The 18,248-nt window shown below is 45.1% G+C and overlaps 1 protein-coding gene across 2 annotated transcripts; it reads right to left on the reverse strand.

Moving 5' to 3' along the window:
- Positions 1–1,803: 1,803 nt before the first annotated feature.
- Positions 1,804–17,556, reverse strand: MTURN (maturin, neural progenitor differentiation regulator homolog). 2 transcript variants are annotated; one of them, XM_069860161.1, is made up of 4 exons: positions 17,368–17,556; positions 10,914–11,036; positions 5,201–5,353; positions 1,804–2,548 (listed from the first exon to the last, which is right to left on the reverse strand). In XM_069860161.1, the coding sequence occupies exons 1-3, from the start codon at positions 17,527–17,529 to the stop codon at positions 5,243–5,245; spliced, it is 396 nt and encodes a 131-aa protein (XP_069716262.1). In that variant the 5' UTR covers positions 17,530–17,556; the 3' UTR covers positions 1,804–2,548; positions 5,201–5,242. The 2 variants fall into 2 exon arrangements, with proteins under 2 accessions (XP_069716262.1, XP_069716261.1); XM_069860160.1 differs by lacking the exon at positions 1,804–2,548 and having other exon boundaries at positions 5,083–5,353.
- Positions 17,557–18,248: the final 692 nt, after the last annotated feature.

Raw genomic sequence — 18,248 nt, forward strand, 5'->3', positions numbered from 1 at the left:
CTCCAAAGGCTTCCCAGCTGCAGCTGCCTGCTGGGAAGGAGGGGACATGCTGCCAGAATTCAACAGATAAAATAAAGGTTTTTCCCTTTGCTCAGCATTTTGCAGAATGGGGTATCCAGCTAGAGCCCTTGAAAGGATCCTTCTCAATTTTTCTGTGGCCAGACTGAAACCAGCCAGCACTAAGAGCAAGCCCTACAGGCTGGGCCAGGCTCCCCAGTGACTGGCAGCCAGAGATGTCTCATTTTCTGGATGCCCAGCCTGATAAGCCTCAATGGGTCATGATTTTCAGAGACTGGATTATTCGGCTAGGCACTGCTCCCTCTGAAAAGATCTTGAGTTTGGCACCTAAAACAACTGCTCCCTCCTGCACAGCCTCTGTCTGGCACAGACTGTTCCTGAGCGCTCAAAGGACAACACATCTCCCACGCCACCTCATCGCCCTCTGAGAAAGCGCTGCCTGTGCAGAACGGACAGCGCAGCTCGGTAACACACTCTGCATCCACCTGCAGCTCTCGCTGATGCACCTGGATGCAGCTGTGGGTGGAAGGTGTTTCCTCCTTCTGCTACTCTCTCTGTTCTGAGAGTAGGAATTTCTGAGAACAGAGTGGGAAGGATGAGACACAAGCTCATGATGGATGAAGTGGCAACCTTGCCTTCTGCCACAGCTAAATCTGACTTGGTAAAATAGCTGTGGACTTCAGCTCTAGATCCCAATGAAACATCAGGAAAAGTTGAAAGAGGCTGGGAATCTGTCCCACATGGAAGCTTTCCAAAGCAATGTCCACAACATTATTGCAATCATTTCTACTGTCACAGTCTCATGTCCTACCTCGCAGAGGGGGAAAGGGTAGTTCGCTACTCGGCAATGCTGTAGCAGAAACTCCTTCCCCCAGCCACCATCTCCCACAGCAAACCTTGCATAGACACAGCAGCAGCTAGTAGACAGATCACTGATGCAGGGAAACCAACTTTGGCTATTCGCATCAAAAGTGACACTCTTACATGCACGTGACTTCCAAATGCACCGCACTATGCAGAGGGATACTGCCAGGAAGACGGTGCAGAGCAGGCAGGAGGTGAAGCTTGTGAGAGTTCAGGTCATGTTCAGGGTGTGCTATTCCTCTTTCTACAAAGGAACAGTCTGCCAATTTTTCCTCTCCTAAGCAAGTCCTTTTAAGAGATGTTACTGTGCACACAGTACAGCAGCTTCCTGCTCCCTGACTGCTGCTCATAGCTACTCATACAAGATCATAAATAATAATGTCAGGGAAGAGAGGACAAGGCTTTTTAGTTTGCCTTTTCTCCATCCCTTCCTCCCTCACCATCTCAATGCATTAATCAGGCAGGACTCAAGGCCCCAGTAATGTCCAGAGCAGCTTTTTATAAACTGCGTAGGTTCAAAACTCCGACACTTGCAGGATGGTTTGGTCTGTCTCAGAAATCCCAGTATCTCTCTGAAAGGGGCCTTTCTCATTCTTGCCCTTGCAACCCAAACCAGTTGTTGCGTTTCCGAAATCTGCTCTTCTCCTATATATTTTCCATCCCCCAAGCAGCACTCAGCTCACTGCATTCATACAACTCAAGTTCTTCAAGAGGCTTTGCTCTGTTATCTTTTTATTCAGCTAGAGCATGGAAAGCCTATGAGAGAAAGGTGAGGGAGGAGAAAGAAGACTCTTCTGTGTACTTTCACTGTTCACTTTGAGGACAGGCAACAATAATGCTCACCTCTTTCTACTCACAGATCTAAAAGCACTTCATACACTGGTGGGCAAATAATACTAACAGACCCTTGTACAAAAGGTGGGACATTCAAAGGAGTTACTCTGCTGCCACTGAATTTCATGCAGGCTGGATTGCATAACTGAAGGCCTGCCTTGAATTCCCAGCTGCTGAGATCCACTCAAAACTCAGGACAAGGCAATGTCAGAGCTCTGAACTCAGGTTTTCTCACCAAGTCCCCAGGCTTTCTAGCATTTACACTTATGTTTGCAAATCTTGTGCCACAGTCTGGCAGTCTAGAAACTGTGTCATGCTATTCTTGGTTAACTACTGAATGGCTACTAACCTCAGTACGTGCTGGGAGTGAGGTAAAAATAAAATACAAATAAAATATAAAAATACATTGTGGTACAACTAAACTAGTTCTGCATCCCTTGCGTCATTTGTTAAGTATGGGACAAGTAACACAGTAATAGAGAAATGTATTTGGTCAAAGTAAGCAATCAATATTTTCTGATAAAATACATTCTATATTAATGCTCATTCACATTTAATACACAAGTAAATTAAATTTTCTATGTATAAAATTCCAGTTTATTCTCGCGCTGCCTGGTCATGCTTCAGTTCAGCAGCAGGGTTCAACACATTCGGCTCGCAGCAAAGTGAGAGGGGACGAGAGCGCTCGGCTCTCTGCAGGACCAAGCCTCATGCATTCCCTGGAGCACCTGGTCCTGCAGGTCCCATTTCAACAACATCTTGCTGGCTTCAGTGGGAATTTTGCAGGAGTGGGAGCTGCAGAGGGGCTCCTCAGGTGTTCAGCACTTGCAGTCTGGTATGGAGATCACCCAAATGGTATACAGCATTCCAAAAAAAAAGTGTGTTAGTGAACACAGAAAATGTATCTACATAATTTACAGCTTTATGTTTGCTCGTAACCATATTAATGCTCAATCACTCATGAACAATTCAATCAATATGCCGGGAAAGGCAGCAAAGTGCAGCACATATTACAACCTCTTGTATGCTATTACAAGCACCGGATCTTAGTCTTTCCTCATTTCATGAATTCCTGCCCTTCCCACTGCCACCCAGAGCCCAGTTCTCCATTGAGCCTTGTGGAGTCAATCCTTCACAGCCCTTAGGCCAGTTCAGATTGCGTCTGCACCTCCACCATAAACCCCTCGCACCAACTCCCGCCCCCTCCCCTCTGTTGTGCTGGCACTCACCTGTGCCACCATGCACCGAACTAGACGGTGGGACTGATCTGGCTGGAAAAGTGTCTGTCTGTAAAAAGGCAGAGGGCTATTTCCCAGCCAGACCAACCCCACAGCCCAGCTAACAATGCAGCCACGCGCAGGGCTTGTGCAGGTGCGCATGTGGGTTCATGCACGTGTGTGTCCGTGCCAGCCACCTGCACCTAAGCAAAATTGGTTCAAGTGGCTAGCAAACCTGAACGGCAGGACTTTGCCTCCAGCTTGCACTACTGGAAATTACACCTGGCATTACATTAGACCAGAGGAAAGCCAGTCCCAAAAGATCTACTTGTATGAGCCACAACCAAAGAACTGTATGCTACAAGGAGAAAGGTTGTCCCAAAGCAAGGTTCTGTTTAAGTTATGGCATCTGTTTCAGCTGGAGAGGAAAAAAAAAACTTAGGGACTTAAAGCAGGGATGGAAACCACTGGTCTTAACACTTTATTTTAGTAAGCAAAAAGCCTATTGCTGCTGTACAGTGTTATACAATGAACTGCCAAGGTTCTCACGTCACTAGTCCATAGAAAATGTGCTGTGACTACCATGTTTATGCCTGCATGCCGAAAGAATGTACAAAGTTACATTAAGCTCTGTTTCTCTTCTACTTTTTTTTTTTATATTCTTAAATTCCAACTTTTACAGTGTTGCAGACACTTCTGTGCATACTCAGGTACCACACATCATCCCAGGTATGGAAGGTCTTTGCCCCAGATTGGAAAAAATCAAGTGCTATTAATCTCTCAAGCAAGCCATCATCAGAAATGTAAAGAGAGCAAGTTTTCTTGGTGGTTAAGTAACCTCGAAAAAAAAGTCTTTAAAAAATCTATTGAAGAGGAGACATCGCTAACAACAGGGTTTTCAAAACAGTGTGAGTTATTTCTAGGAGTTGTCCAAACACTTTCTCTTCTCTCAGTATTTGGTTTTATAAAGCTAATTCTGTATAAAAGGGCTTTTGAAGTATGATACTTTCATTTCATGATTCTTAAAAAACTGGAAAAACCAAGTAAATTTAGAAACATTTTGCTTGATTGTGGAAAACAGCTGTATCACAACAGAACCCCCTCTGCTTCTTCTATTTTCAGTACAAAAGGCAAGTAAATAAAGAAATCTTACATCTTCACTGCCTGGCACTCATCCAAGTCACTTAAATCTAAGCAAAATAGGTATAAAATACGAGGGGTCTTCTTGTTCTTTATACCATGACCCTGTCAAACCCCTCTGGAGAGCAAGTCCCCAGCTAAGTAAAACCTCACTAGTTTTTATATCAGCCAAAGTAGCAGTATTTTAGCTTCTCTCCAACAAGGTGTAAATGCCTGGACTAGCTCAAAGGCCCAGGGAGAGGAACAGGTCCAGCATAATTTTAAGAGCCAGGTGCTGGTTTATACCCTTATGGCTTTAAAGTTAAGTTGCACTTTAATTCATAATGCCGCGAGGTTTGAGTAATAATTTAGCAGTGTATTAAAATCAGTAAAGCTCAAAGTTGGTAGTCATGCAGAAGTGGATAAGCAATGGCTATTTTTTAATTGATTTGGTTTATACACAAGCATTTGGCTTTGGATCAAATGGTGTCGGAGCACCAGGCTTGGTTAGAGGTTGTAACATGTACTGTTGGTACTAATTACTCCTAGTTATTAATCCAGCATTCATAAACTCAGGTGTCAGTAAAACAACATTAATACATCTGACACCGATATTCCCCTGGATTTTCTACTTCCCGTCATTTTTGTTAAGCCTTCATGTGCACTTCTGCAGTACCGACCACTATTAAACTAGGTTTTTTTCAGAAGAAATCTCTCCAAGTTTGGTGCTTTGTCAAAAAACATAGCTGTTGAACTCAAAAGAAAAGTGCAGGTTGTGTGTGCCCTCTACGCTGGCTTCCTTGGAAAGGTCACTGGTGAGGACTTGGCACTCTCACCACGTGCTTCCTACATTCTTGGTACTCTACATTCATGGCAGTGATTGCTACCCTTGAACACAAATCAAAGAGACAAGTCAGCGACAGAACGACTTCTAGACTGATAACAGCAGAATGCTAACAAGACAACTCCATAGAAAACCCACTGAAGCAGGAGCAAAATTCAGGTCACTTCTTAGCAAAGCTCATCACAGATTATTATTATTACTATGATTTTTTAAAACCATTTTGTAAAACTTCTATCCTGGGAGCCAGATATCCCCCTGTGATGTACTAATTCAAACAGGCTAATGTGGGACCACCTGACCCCACCTGGTACCAAAGGCTTCCGAATTTTTTTAGCTTCTCAGAAAATCACTGCTGACTAACACCCATCTGTTGGTGATCGGCTTCTGGTTCCTCCTCTTCCACATCTGCATTATATTCTTCAAATGCATCATCATCAACATCCGGAAGTCCAAGTAACTACAAAGAAGAAAAAACACTGTGTAATAAGTTACCCACTCGTGCAGCTTCGCTGCAAACCTTCACATAATGCCTAGGTGCCAATTCTTGAAATACACAAACCCTAGAATAACAGTATGGCATAACAATATCAACCCTCCTTCTCTCCCTCCTGTGACAGAGAAAGATTTGAAAGTGCATACTCATATCAAGTGCTCAGAGACCAGAAGACAAATAAAACCAAAGCAGAGCATTTGCACAAAGCTTCGTGTTCTTCCCTGAGGTTGTATAATGAATTGTCAAGTGTTTAGAATTGGCAGTGGTTTAACTCCAGAAAGAACCATGATAATACTATAGCAACAGTTATCTCAGTCCAAGATTGTGTTCAGCAACCCTACAAAAGCCAAAGAAAAAGTATCCTCATGCAGAACTGCCTAGTATGGAGGAAGCAAGAAGTCTCTAAAAACCTAAAGACCCCACCACATTAAGCACGTCTCTTGAACCTTTCACTCTATCACACCAGATGAAGCCTTGCAAGCTGGGTGAAGCCCTAACAGTTAGAAATAATGCGTATTCAATTCAAAATTGCCCAAGTCCCTTTAAATTTCTGCAAATTAGATGGGGCTTCTGAAGGACTGCCAGTTCATCTCTTTTGGATAATGCTTGGATGCCTCCACGCGATGGCTCCGATCCCTGCACTTGTTCGCTACAGGAAAAGGAGCAAATAGTGATGTTTGAACTTTTCCCCTCTCCTCCAAAAGGTTGCCAAGCCAACAAGAGTCAGGAAGACAGATAAACCAAATAACAGTCAAAATAACGCATCTGTTGCAGAAATCTCATATTAGAATCCTACACTAGCAGCTATTAGTAGCCACAAAGCAAATTCATATGCCAGGCATTATTTGGAATACCATGTATTTAGCTTGCCAGAGCTGGAAGAGCAGCACAGATGCACGCAACACCCTCTTTGGAGAGTGAGGCAGCTGTTAGCACTCGAAAGAGGCAAAGCACAGAAATATCAGGAGGAGGGTGACGCTCACTAAGTGGGAGAATGAAAATGAGAAGGCTGTGACTAGGCAGATTTTTTAGGAATCTAAACTAATATAGTCTGTAATCAACATTCAAAATTATTTAGTGGACATGAATAAAATACACAAAATTAGCGTCTGGGTCCAATGAAGCTTGTATTCCTCATTGTCACTGGGAGAAAAACAGCTTCTTAGTTGCAGGGTTTCTTCAGCAGGGAAATGGAAGGAGAATTTGCTGACTAAAACCCCTCCTTCACATTTTAAAAATACTTACAGAAGAGATCCCAAGATGAAAACGTTCTTGTTTTCTGACCGGAACAAAGAGTAAATACTCCTGTGCACACACATTTTTCAAATCAAATGCTTAACTGAACATGAAACTACTTGGTTCATTTTCAGGATGTGGAGGATTTGTCTCATGTTGAAGCTAAAATTAAGAGACTCTGTGTTTAAAATGCAAAAGCAAGGCCTCTGGACTTACTTACCCACCAGTATTATTTTTGCTGAACTGATTCAGTGTATTCAAATTAAATGTTGAGTGTTGTACTGCTCCGTTTACATCACCCAGCAGAAAAAGCTTTAATCGCTTTTTTTTGTCCAGCTCTGTTTATAATTCATCCTTGATTTGCAGGGAAATGAGCCACATGAATCTTCATTTTCTAAGATACTGTAAGCCTTTCCCAAGCAAAAATAGCAAGACACAACATACAGCACAAGAACTGCAAAGATGCACATGAACTCCAAGGGTTGGGAGCGCATCCTGCTTTTCACACAACCCCTCTCCCTTCACCCTTGGGAAACGCAGCTCTCCTCTCCCTGTCAATACATAAATCAGGGTGAAGCTGGAGACATCAGTGGTTTTACAGATCATAGGAAGGATGGGGAGGGCAGAAGATGGGATGCTATTCCGAGAGAGGTGTGATTTTGCTCTCTCATGGACACTACAGGATATTCCAAGGCATCAACGACCTCGGCCACGCAGATCCTACTTTCAGGGGTCACATCTTGATGCCTCCCACGGGACTACAGTCTGTCACTGCTGTTAAGCCCTTACAGCTGTCTGGACTGCAGTGACACATCAGCCAACATCTTGACCCCAAAGAGGGAGGATCAGCAACCAAAGTCTGAAGTGCAGGACACTCTGCAAACACTGGGTCAAAGCAGAAGGAGAAAGTATAAAAGATGAGGACAAAGTAAGATTGTGAAGGTGGGCTGAGCTGACCCTAGATTGACTCCCATTTTGTTTTCTTTCACACACACACATTTCTGCTTCTAGCCCATATCTGCTTTATTTATTCAAGTATCAGCTATGTGGCAGACTGGAAAGGACTTTAATGAAGTGCGAAGACAAAGATGAAAGAGGTAAAACAGGGAGAGGGTGTGGAAAGAGCAGATCCACCAGCCTAACAGGGAAGTGGAACAAAACTCACAGGTGAGGGGGACATGGGGAGGAGGACAGGAGAGTGGTGAGGAGGGAGGGAGGACAACAACCAGTTGCAGCACCACCTGAACTACACCTATCTACTCCTGATGGCCAAATTACCCATCTGGAGGTAAAGGACAGGTCACTGGGATGTGTATGAATTAAATGAAAATGGGATAAATGGCTTTTACACTGCAGGCTCCTCAGTTCATACATAAGCATTTTTGGCTGAAGGTGAGCTGAGTGCCAAGAGCCCTAGAATTTGCTGCTGAATTGTACGACTCATGTTTTGATTCTCTGCAAACTCTGTCAGACACAGCAACGCCCCTCAGGCATTTCTTATTTTTTTGTTTGTGTTTCTTTTCTTAACTCTTTCAAAATGCCCCAATTTTAGACAAATAACCTAGTAGTTTTCAAGGTGCAAACTCAGAGAAGTAGAGTGACATTGCCTGCTCACACACGTACAAACTGAAAAACAAGCCAAGCACAAGACTGAGCATTAGCGGTCCACATGATGCTACACTACAGATAACAAGGTTCTGTCAAATCCTGGTGTTAAGAGCTTAGTCTCCAGGAAGATTTGCTCACAAGCGCCAGTACAGATACCTCTGGCACTAGAGAGACAAGGACATCAGAGGAGCTGGGATGCTCTCAGGCAAACAGTGGCATTTGAGCCCAGTGCTACTGATATCACTTCATGTACCTGCATGGTGTCTGGCACTTTTGGACGTTCCCTGAATAAGTGGATAATAAGACAAATCACAGGAAAAAAAATGACCCAGGAAGGCAGTAACTGTCAGAGACAATATGCCTCCCACCACTTTCAGCAAAGAAACAGCTTGACCTTGCCTAGGGTAGGATTTAGAGATGCAGTTTTGCTGTCAAGGGTTAACCAACACTTTCTAAAACTAAATATCCTGCCCTGGCACTGCGTTTATGCCCATAAACCATAAGGGAGAGATGCCTGAAAGCAGTGAGGACTGGAAAGCAGCCCCTAGAGTACCCTCATAGCCTCCTGTGCCCAAGGAAGAGGGGTGAGCAGAAGAAAATCCCTTTCTCTCACTGAGAGATGCCAATCGCTGGGGCATCCCCATTCTCACAGCCTCCAAAAAATGGGCCTCGCTGGTATAAGCAGCCAGTCCCTTCCCATGTTGCAGTCTCAGAGTGAGCCTGCAGAAACATGTCTGGGCTGCTATTACAAATGTGTGGAGCAGGGCTGAGCTGAAATGATAAACCAGGTTTTGTTACACTGATGCAAATCTCTCAATATTAGGTCAAAGAAGCATCTGAGAAACTTAATCTTTGTGGTACCACCAAGAGAAAATGAAGAGGTACCTTATTATAGTCTGCAAGAAGTCTTTGACAGCTGAGGACACTGGTTTGAGCGGACAAAAGCACAATCAAAGTCAAACAGCTAGGAAGTAAAACTAGAAAAACACAGATTGTAAATAAAATATATGAGTTTTTCACAGGAGCGTAACAAATGATGAGAAGAAAAAGTGCTGTATCTTACAGTGGTGCTGTATCTTTCAAGTCATTTGAAGACTTTACATCAAGACCAGGTGTCTTTGGAAAAGACACACTTCAGCTCAACCACAATTTATGTGCTTGGTTGTGGGAATCATGGGGTGAATGTGATGTATTAACAAAGGGCCTAGACTAAATGAGCATAATGGTTCCCCTTGCTTTGAACCTTTTTATTCTGAGGAGTAACTTAACTTGGTTTGACTGAAGCCAATTTCTCAGTTACTTAAGCTATGCTGAAATAAATGTGGTTTAAATGAAATAAGTGATCTGCCATCAATTTAATTAAGTCTTTTTGAAGTCCTTTTCAGTTGAACCAGTGGAAGTTTCTCCTCAAAGACATGGCTTTTCTGAGCAGGAGAAAGCAGCTATGAAGATCCAAGAGCTGAATATTGTTCTGGGAAACATATTTATATTTTTGTATGTTTTCACAATTACAACCAGCTGTACTGACAGATCAGATTTCCAGTCCTTTCTAAGAAAAGTGTGCATCTGTTCTATTTATTTCCAGTCTCTCAAAGGATTCTTTACAATTACGGTCTTTCATGTCGACCAGCTGTGACGGTCCACGGCAACGCAATGCAAGGGTGTAACTCAAGGAGGGCCAGTGTTTTCATATCAGCACTCCTGGCTCTTCCCTTTTGCTTTAAGTACTTGGGATACATTTTCAGTCTTCTTGATTAGTCAGCCAGAAAAAGAGAGGAGAAAAAAGGTTGACATTTTCAGTTTAGAAATGTCCATCAATCAGCTTTCCCATGGACATCGTTGGAGCATGGCTCTGGCAATGAACCTCCACTCTGCTTCACACCAACCCCTTACCGAGCCCCAGGCACCCAAAAAAAAGAGGTTGCACAAAGTAGGATTTAGCAAAAATTAAGGACAATGGTCAGCCTAAGGCACCTCATCCTGATAAAAACCAGGCTTTGAGCCAAATCGTAGTGTTAAACAAGGACAGAGAAAGCTCAGTAACAGCAAAACAGAAAAATACCAAGCCCCCTCCCCACAAAACCCAGCTTCTGCTCTGAATTCTCAACCACTGGCCTAACTGGCATTTGCAAATACCAAGTGGCAACCATCCTAACAGTACCATCTGGGCCACTTAAGCAGGGGGAAAAAAAAAAGCCAACCCTAAAGTAAAACAAATCACTCTAAGGAAAGAACATACTCCCAGCTTCCAAGAGGTCTACTTGTGCTACCCAGATCCCTGCAAAACTCCCCAATTCCACTGCCTGGAAACAACTCTGCCGCAAAGTCCCATGGCGCTGACTTGCATCCCATTCCTTGGAGTCAGCGCTGCATCAGCAGGACGTGAGCCCCTGCGCAGCTGGGGAGCCGCTGCCATCGGCTGCTGCACCATTTGGCCTCCCACTCTATGTGGGAATCTCATCGTCTCAAATGCAGAGATAGAAATAAAAAAGGCAGCTGCTTTCCAAGAAACAATTCCTAATTGCCTCACAGTAGCTTAAATCCTAACACACTTGGACCTAGGCAACTGACTGAAGATGCAAGTCCCTGCAGAATCAAAAAACACCTTCCTCCATCCAGTGCTATCCTATTAAAAGTCACAGGTAACAATCAATGTTTGGAAGTAAAGAAGAGTACTTACGGGTCTGAAGGATTTGAAGACTTTTTCCAGTATTTCATGGAGTGTTTTCTTCCCACAGGATGAGATGTAATCCTGTGCGAGCTGCAGGAAAGGTAAGCAGTCCTCACTTTCACTCCACACGTGCTGAAAGCCAACAGCAACACAAGAGAGAAAAGGCATTAAAAGGAATTCACGCCTGCCTTTCCACGTTATTTTATTAGGTGACATGCTGTAAACATCTGTCAAAGTACATTGGGCCTCCTGCAGCTCAAACCCGCATCGGGGACAGGCACTGCAGGCTGTTTCAGAAGCCACACATTGGAGGAGAAACCTTCATTTTATTAACACAACGCATCAGAAAGCAGGGAAATCAATCCAGAAGAGAAAATACCTTATGAGTGCACCGACAGTGAAGGGTATGCACCCCTCGCACATGCGCACTTTACAATAAAAGGTGGGTTTGTTTGACATGAGCCCTGCTCAGACCTGGAAGTCACATCAGGTTTTCTCTTCTTCTCTATCATCCGCTGCAATGAAGCCCTCAGGAAAAGCCAAAGCATCTCTTTGTCTTCCTGGCATTAATGCAAATGTGATGTGACCCTGAAGGTGGAACTTGATGTGTAATTCTCTTGATGATGCAGAAGAAATGATGCGAAACATACCCGCAGGTTAGACACAGAGAGAGGTAGAGGCATTTGGGCACTCAGAACATCCTCACACTTCATGCCTCCCTCCCTGTTTTGGAGTTTACTCCTCCTAGACCCAAATCTTCTCTTCCCAGGCAGACACATCTAAACCCATCTGAGATACTCTTCTTGCTCTTGCTTCAGACATGCTGTTTTTTCCAGTCTGGGTCTGTGAAGCCTCCCTTTCTCTGCTGCTAGGAGGTTGCTTGAAACAGAGCTGGTGAGCAATGGTGGAAGCACTCAGGTGACAATGCTTCTTACGCACAGGGGCAGCACACAGCACAAGGTAATGTTTACTTTTAAAGTCCTTCTTTTTGAAGGCTTTATGCAAGGGACTGTCTTAGGCAGTCAACTACACAAAGAAGGGGAATACTGCAAAATTGGTTTGAGACGCTAATAGCTCTACTTTTGCAGAGGAGGTCTTTTCCCCAAAGTGCCATGCAGCTTTTTACCACGCTGAAAACAGTAGGTTATGCTTAAACAAGGAAAGGGGAGGGTCTCTCTGAAGCTTAACTAACTTCAAAGAAAAGAGTCAGAACGACAGATGTTTCAAGCCCTAACATAAGTGGAAAACTGGTTGGCTGGCGGGGCCCAGAAAGTGGTGCTAAATGGTGTGAAATCCAGCTGGAGGCCAGTGACAAGTGGGGTTCCCCAGGGCTCAGTGCTGGGTCCAGCCCTGTTCAATGTCTTTATCAATGACCTGGATGAAGGCATCGAGTGCACCCTTAGCAAGTTTGCAGATAACACTAAGCTGGGTGGAAGTGTCGATCTGCTGGAGGGTAGGGAGGCTCTGCAAAGGGATCTGAACAGGCTGGACCACTGGGCAGAGTCCAATGGCATGAGGTTTAACAAGGCCAAGTGCCGGGTCCTGCACTTGGGGCACAACAACCCTGTGCAGTGCTACAGACTAGGAGAAGTCTGTAGAAGTTTAGCCTGGAGAAGAGGAGGCTGAGGGGAGACCTCATTGCTCTCTATAACTACCTGAAAGGAGGTTGTAGAGAGGAGGGTGCTGGCCTCTTCTCCCAAGTGACAGGGGACAGGACAAGAGGGAATGGTCTCAAGCTCCACCAGGGGAGATTTAGGTTGGACATTAGGAAAAAAATTTTCACAGAAAGGGTCATTGGAGACTGGAACAGGCTGCCCAGGGAGGTGGTCGAGTCACCTTCCCTGGAGGTGTTTAAAGGACAGGTGGATGAGGTGCTAAGGGGCATGGTTCAGTGTTTGATAGGAATGGTTGGACTCGATGATTCGGTGGGTCTCTTCCAAACTGGTTATTCTCTGATAAGGCTTGCATGTCGCCCTCCTGTTCAGTGGTGAATACTTGCCAGGGATGCAGTTTTACACTTAATGAAAGAAAACACTACTTAACATGACCTAAGTTGCATCTTCACGACGAAAACTGTAATTGTCTTGCTTTTAAGCTCACTTGACCTACATTTGCTTTGCTGTTTGTTGCATTTTACAAGCATAAACATAGTGAAATGTTTTGTTACGAAAAGAGCCCTGCCTTACTGAGTAGGTTCTTTCCATATAATCAGAGTAATCTCTGAACTAGTTTGACAATAAAAATAAGATCTTTACAGTCTTGCCAACTCTCAGAGCCACATACCACAAATCTCATGATACATCACGCCATCTTAGACTCATGGGCCTTGTAATCCTATAAATATATAACCAAATCTCAGCTTCTGCTTACAAAAAAAATTAAATAAATGTCTGCACTTTGTGATTTCTCTGGCCTAAAAAGGCAGAAGGTACATGAAATGAACTCAAATGAACTCTTTTTAAAATATCAAATAAACACTTTCAAATCCCAGCATTTTAAGAATGCCCTTGAGATTTCGTAGGTCTGGCCCACAATTCCTTAATACTTGGGGTTAGCAGTAACTACTTGATTACTTCTACTCTTTGCATCAAACTTAAAAGTTGGATGATGCAGCTTGTCAATTCATGGCTCGTGCCATACCTGTTGTAATTGTTTACATGTATAAAACAGTTATGACTACTGTTCCAATTCTTGTTTAAATTGTGGCTTCTTTGGACTACCACAGCTATACACAGGAGCTTCCACATAAATGAAAATTAGGCCCTGCCCTTTTACAAATAATAGCTAGTTCATTCCCCAAGAGAAGTTAACCCCATGTTGTCCTATCATGTTTTTACAGTCTCTTTTTAAGCTGCACCATGTGCACTCCAGGGTGAATTTGTCAGCGGTAGCACAGAATAAGGTAATCTGGCACGAGGGGAAAACCTAAGTGAGTAACTTGATCATTGAGCCTTTGAAGAGACTTTTTTGCACAACATTGTAAGGCAACAAGCAAGTAAGGTTTCCAACCATTTCCATGTCTGAAGATCTAAAATTTTGGCTGTAGCAACAAACACTATGAAAGGTCTCACATGCCATTAGTGCATGCATCTAGTTCCAAAACAGCTTGATTTCATCTTACACCCAAGAAAAATCCTTAACTGTAATAAAGACCAGGGTTATAACACCTATGTATTCAGCTGCATTTAAAGTTCTTTGTGGACGTTCAGCTCTGCTCCGAGGCAGCGCAGGAACTGAGTCTCACCACTGACTCATGCATCTCCAGAGGAACCAGCAAAAGGAATTTTGGCCCCTCAAAATAAAAACAAATGTAATTTGAGGATTCAGTTCTTCCTTAGAAAGTTAGAACAGTCAGTGAGGCGGCACATATGGAGATGCTTTTCCTGGAAAAACCCTGACACCTGAGAACCTCTTCACAGTGGGAGAAGCAGGCTGCTGGCAAACCAGTGGACCACAGTGCTCAGCCTCGCCTGAGCAATTAAAAAATATTAACCTCATCATCTAAGTATGCGTTTTCCAAGCTTGCCCAGTTTTGCTCATGGTTGCTTTGTGTCACTATGAAAGCACACAGCCACTCATTTCCACCTCAGCTGTCCTAGGATCATGGTTGAATTATTCATTTCAGCATCTACATACAGCACGCAGCTGAGGCAATTCAGAGGGTTGCATCTGGAGCGGTTTGCTTTTCCTCACGCCTTCGGATGATGCAGTGTTGCTGGACAACAGAGGCACTTGCTGGGCCACCTTTTTCTAGCCAGCCCACTTGTCGAGCATGGCAGCAAAACTTACTCTTTGTGGGAATAATTCGACATGCAGAAAATGTTCAGACTTACTGAATGTTCCAAAATTTTTTACAGGAAATCAAGGTGGCATATTATTTTTATTTGCTTTATCGGTTACTTTGAACACCAGTGACAGCACAGTGACAAAACAAATGACAGACCATAAGGAATAGCATTGCAACCCTCACCCTTATTGGTTATGGCTATACAGGTCCAGTTAATATTTTGAGAATATCAGGAGCCTCAGGAGCTAAATTGTACGTTTTTCAGCTATCTAAAATGCTGATTCAGAGTTTTGGTGTCCAGGTGGTATTGAAAATTCTACTATGCATCTAGATGGATCTTCTGCATCCCTAGCATGTTAAAAACTTAGCCCAAAGATACCTTTACTGGAAATTAAAATTATAGGATAGTTGTGGTCTGGAATCTCAGATTTTATACAAAACTCAGAGTTATTCTCCCCCAATGTAAATCTTCTCACCCTTCCCATGTTTTTCTTCTCCTCCCTTTTAAGTTCATCATGCTAGTAATTTCCTCCTTAGAAGTGGGTTATCATGGACTTCTCTGGCACCTCTTAGGTAGCTTTTAAAGTCCGATTATTGTGAAATGAAGATGTAAAGAAAGAGAGAATACCAGGCACCAGATGCTTATCAAATGTGAAGCTCCTTTATGAGAGTCACAGGATGCAAAAAGTCTGTGAAGTGTGCCACTGTGAATTCTGTTTATATTTACTCACTTTCACACTCCATTGTGTGTTACTGGAGCCACACAACATGACTCAAGTGCAAATGAAAATCACTCCCATGGCATGTATCAAGCATTCTTAAAATAAACTTTAGCTCATAATAGCCCATAGAAAGGAAACTTCTGGAACATCAAAAAAGAAAATGACTGAAAAAAAAAAACCAAGATAGCCAAGCTGGGAGCAGAAATGAAGCCCCACGGTGCACCAGGAGCAGAAAACATGATGCTGGTGAATCAGCTCATTAGTGGTTCTTAATAGCATTAAAGAGACACCATCCACAGTAAAAGAATTAAGAATGAGACCTATCTGCCTGTCTTGAAAGTATTATTACTACAAAAAGTGCCTCAAGTAATTATGCCAAAAAAAAAAAAGATAGAAAAACACACTGCCTCTGCTTTTCCACTGTTTACATCCCACAGTTGACAGCAGTTGGCCCTTTTGCTCAGTTTTAACTCCTGGCAGCTTTGGGCGGGGAGCCCTTCCCAGAGCAACCCTGGAACGAAGTATTTGCCAGAAAAAAAAAAAAAAAAAAGAAAAAAGATTTTTAAAAAAGGAAAAAGTGGTTGCAAAGCCACAAAAGATGGCCAGTGTTGGAGGCATGGGAATAGGGTCTGAAACAGCCGATGTTTTTTTTTCGTTTTCAAGTTGACAAGATTTGGTTTTGAAAGAGTTTGCTCCATTATTGAGCAGCATATAAAGAAACAACACACAACTAAGAAAAACAATGAACTTTCTTCGCAATTTCTGTTACCATTAGCATCCAATCGCAGCTTTAGACTAGTCCTGCAATGGATTCATTTGTATCCCTGCCTAAGATTCCAGCAGGCATGGCCCTCTCCGGGCATGGGGATATCTAGAAGGCAATGAGCACCGGGGTTTGACAGGCTCACAGGTGCTGGGGGATGGGTACGCAGTGCTAGTCCCACCAGGGACCAAGAGAATCTACCTAAGATGCTAAAGTTCTACCTAAGATGCTAAAGACCTATCTTAGATGCTAAAGACCTATCTTAGACGCTAAAGATCTACCTAAAGATGCTCCACCGCCACGGCTGGGACTGCGGCCGAAGGTCTCCTGTATCCATGGACGGATGCATAACTAAACTCCTGAAAACTTCTTTCATAATTCAGCAGGACCATCTGCCTCACACAATGAACAAATGTCCTGCTCGCTGAGATTTGTGGTCCTGGAGAAGTGGCTTAACTGCTCTTTGTTTCCATCTGCCAAAGGGGCTCAGGCTGCACTTACCTGTCAGGAAGGGAATGAATTAACGTTTGCCAAGCAGGTTAAGGGATGGAAGTTGCTCTGGGGAGGAAGGACCTACAACAGTTTGCGCTGGGAGCTATTTTTTTCTTTTAAATTAAAACAAAACCCTTTCACTGCGGTTAACCAGAGCTTCGCGGGTTACGAGCCCCGTGACGAGATGTCGCTTTTTGGCAACTCTTCTTGCACTTCTCTGCTCGGCACCGTGAGGGATAAAGGGGGGGGAAACATACCCCCCCCACCCCCGATCCCAGCGGCAGGGGATGCTTTGCGTGAACTCCGCGGGGGACGGGGAGGGGACACCTGCCCGGGGGACCCCAGCCCCGGGGAGGGGACACCTCCCGTCATCCCGACTCCATTTTATTCCTGCCCATTCTCCATTTGCTGTGACAGCCCTGCCCGGCCCCCCGGGGAGGACGGAGTTGGGGGCGGGGGGGGGGGAGGCGAGGGGAGCGGCAGCCGCGGGGACGCGGGCGGGAGCCTCGCAGCCCGCATCCCCCTCTCCCCCCGCAGCCTCCCCGCGCCGGGGCCACGGCAAGATGGGGAGGGGGAGGACGGGGTCCCTGCCCGCAGCCCTGCCCCGGACTCCATCTTGCAGAGGGGAGGATCCGTCCCCGCATCCCTCCATCCCCGCATCGCCTCCCCCCCCACGCTCCCCCATCCCGCGGCACTCACGAAATTGTCGCCGCAGGCGGCCTCCGGGCACAGCACGTAGAAAGAGACGCCCGGCTCGGCGTAGAAGTCCATGCGGCGCTCGGTCTCCTCGGCGGCGATGAGCTGGAAGGGCGTGCGGGCGCACCAGCGCTCCGCCGCCTCCGCCAGCGCCTCGAAAGCCATCGCCGCCGCCGGGATCCGCCCCGCCCCCGCCCCGCCTCCCGCCCACCGCGGGGACAGCGGGAGCGACCCACCTGGGCGCCCGCTGTCAGCTCTGCTCCGCTTCTGCCTCTCTCTCTTTGCCTACCCGCTCTACAGTTTTGTCTCTTTTTGTGCTAAATAAACGCGCCCCCCCCCCCCCCCAACCCCCTTCCCAGCCCCAGCGCTGAGGCTGGCAGCAGCCATTCGTAGAGTCAGAGAACAGCCAGGTTGGAAGAGACCCACCGGGTCATCGAGTCCAACCATTCCTACCAAACACTAAACCATGTCCCTCAGCACCTCGTCCATCCATCCTTTAAACACCTCCAGGGAAGGTGACTCAACCACCTCCCTGGGCAGCCTGTTCCAGTGCCCAATGACCCTTTCTGTGAAAAATTTTTTCCTAATGTCCAGCCTAAACCTCCCCTGGCGGAGCTTGGGGCCATTCCCTCTTGTCCTGTCCCCTGTCACTTGGGAGAAGAGGCCAGCACCCTCCTCTCCACAACCTCCTTTCAGGTAGTTATAGAGAGCAATGAGGTCTGCCCTCAGCCTCCTCTTCTCCAGGCTAAACAACCCCAGCTCTCTCAGCCGCTCCTCATAAGGCCTGTTCTCCAGCCCCCTCACCAGCTTTACACACATCAGGACTGTAGCCACAGAAAGTAATTTTAACATCTTGGTTATGACAGAATTAAACAGAGTTCTAA

The sequence above is a fragment of the Phaenicophaeus curvirostris genome, chromosome 6, assembly GCF_032191515.1.
Source record: "Phaenicophaeus curvirostris isolate KB17595 chromosome 6, BPBGC_Pcur_1.0, whole genome shotgun sequence".
NCBI classification, from domain to species: domain Eukaryota; kingdom Metazoa; phylum Chordata; class Aves; order Cuculiformes; family Cuculidae; genus Phaenicophaeus; species Phaenicophaeus curvirostris.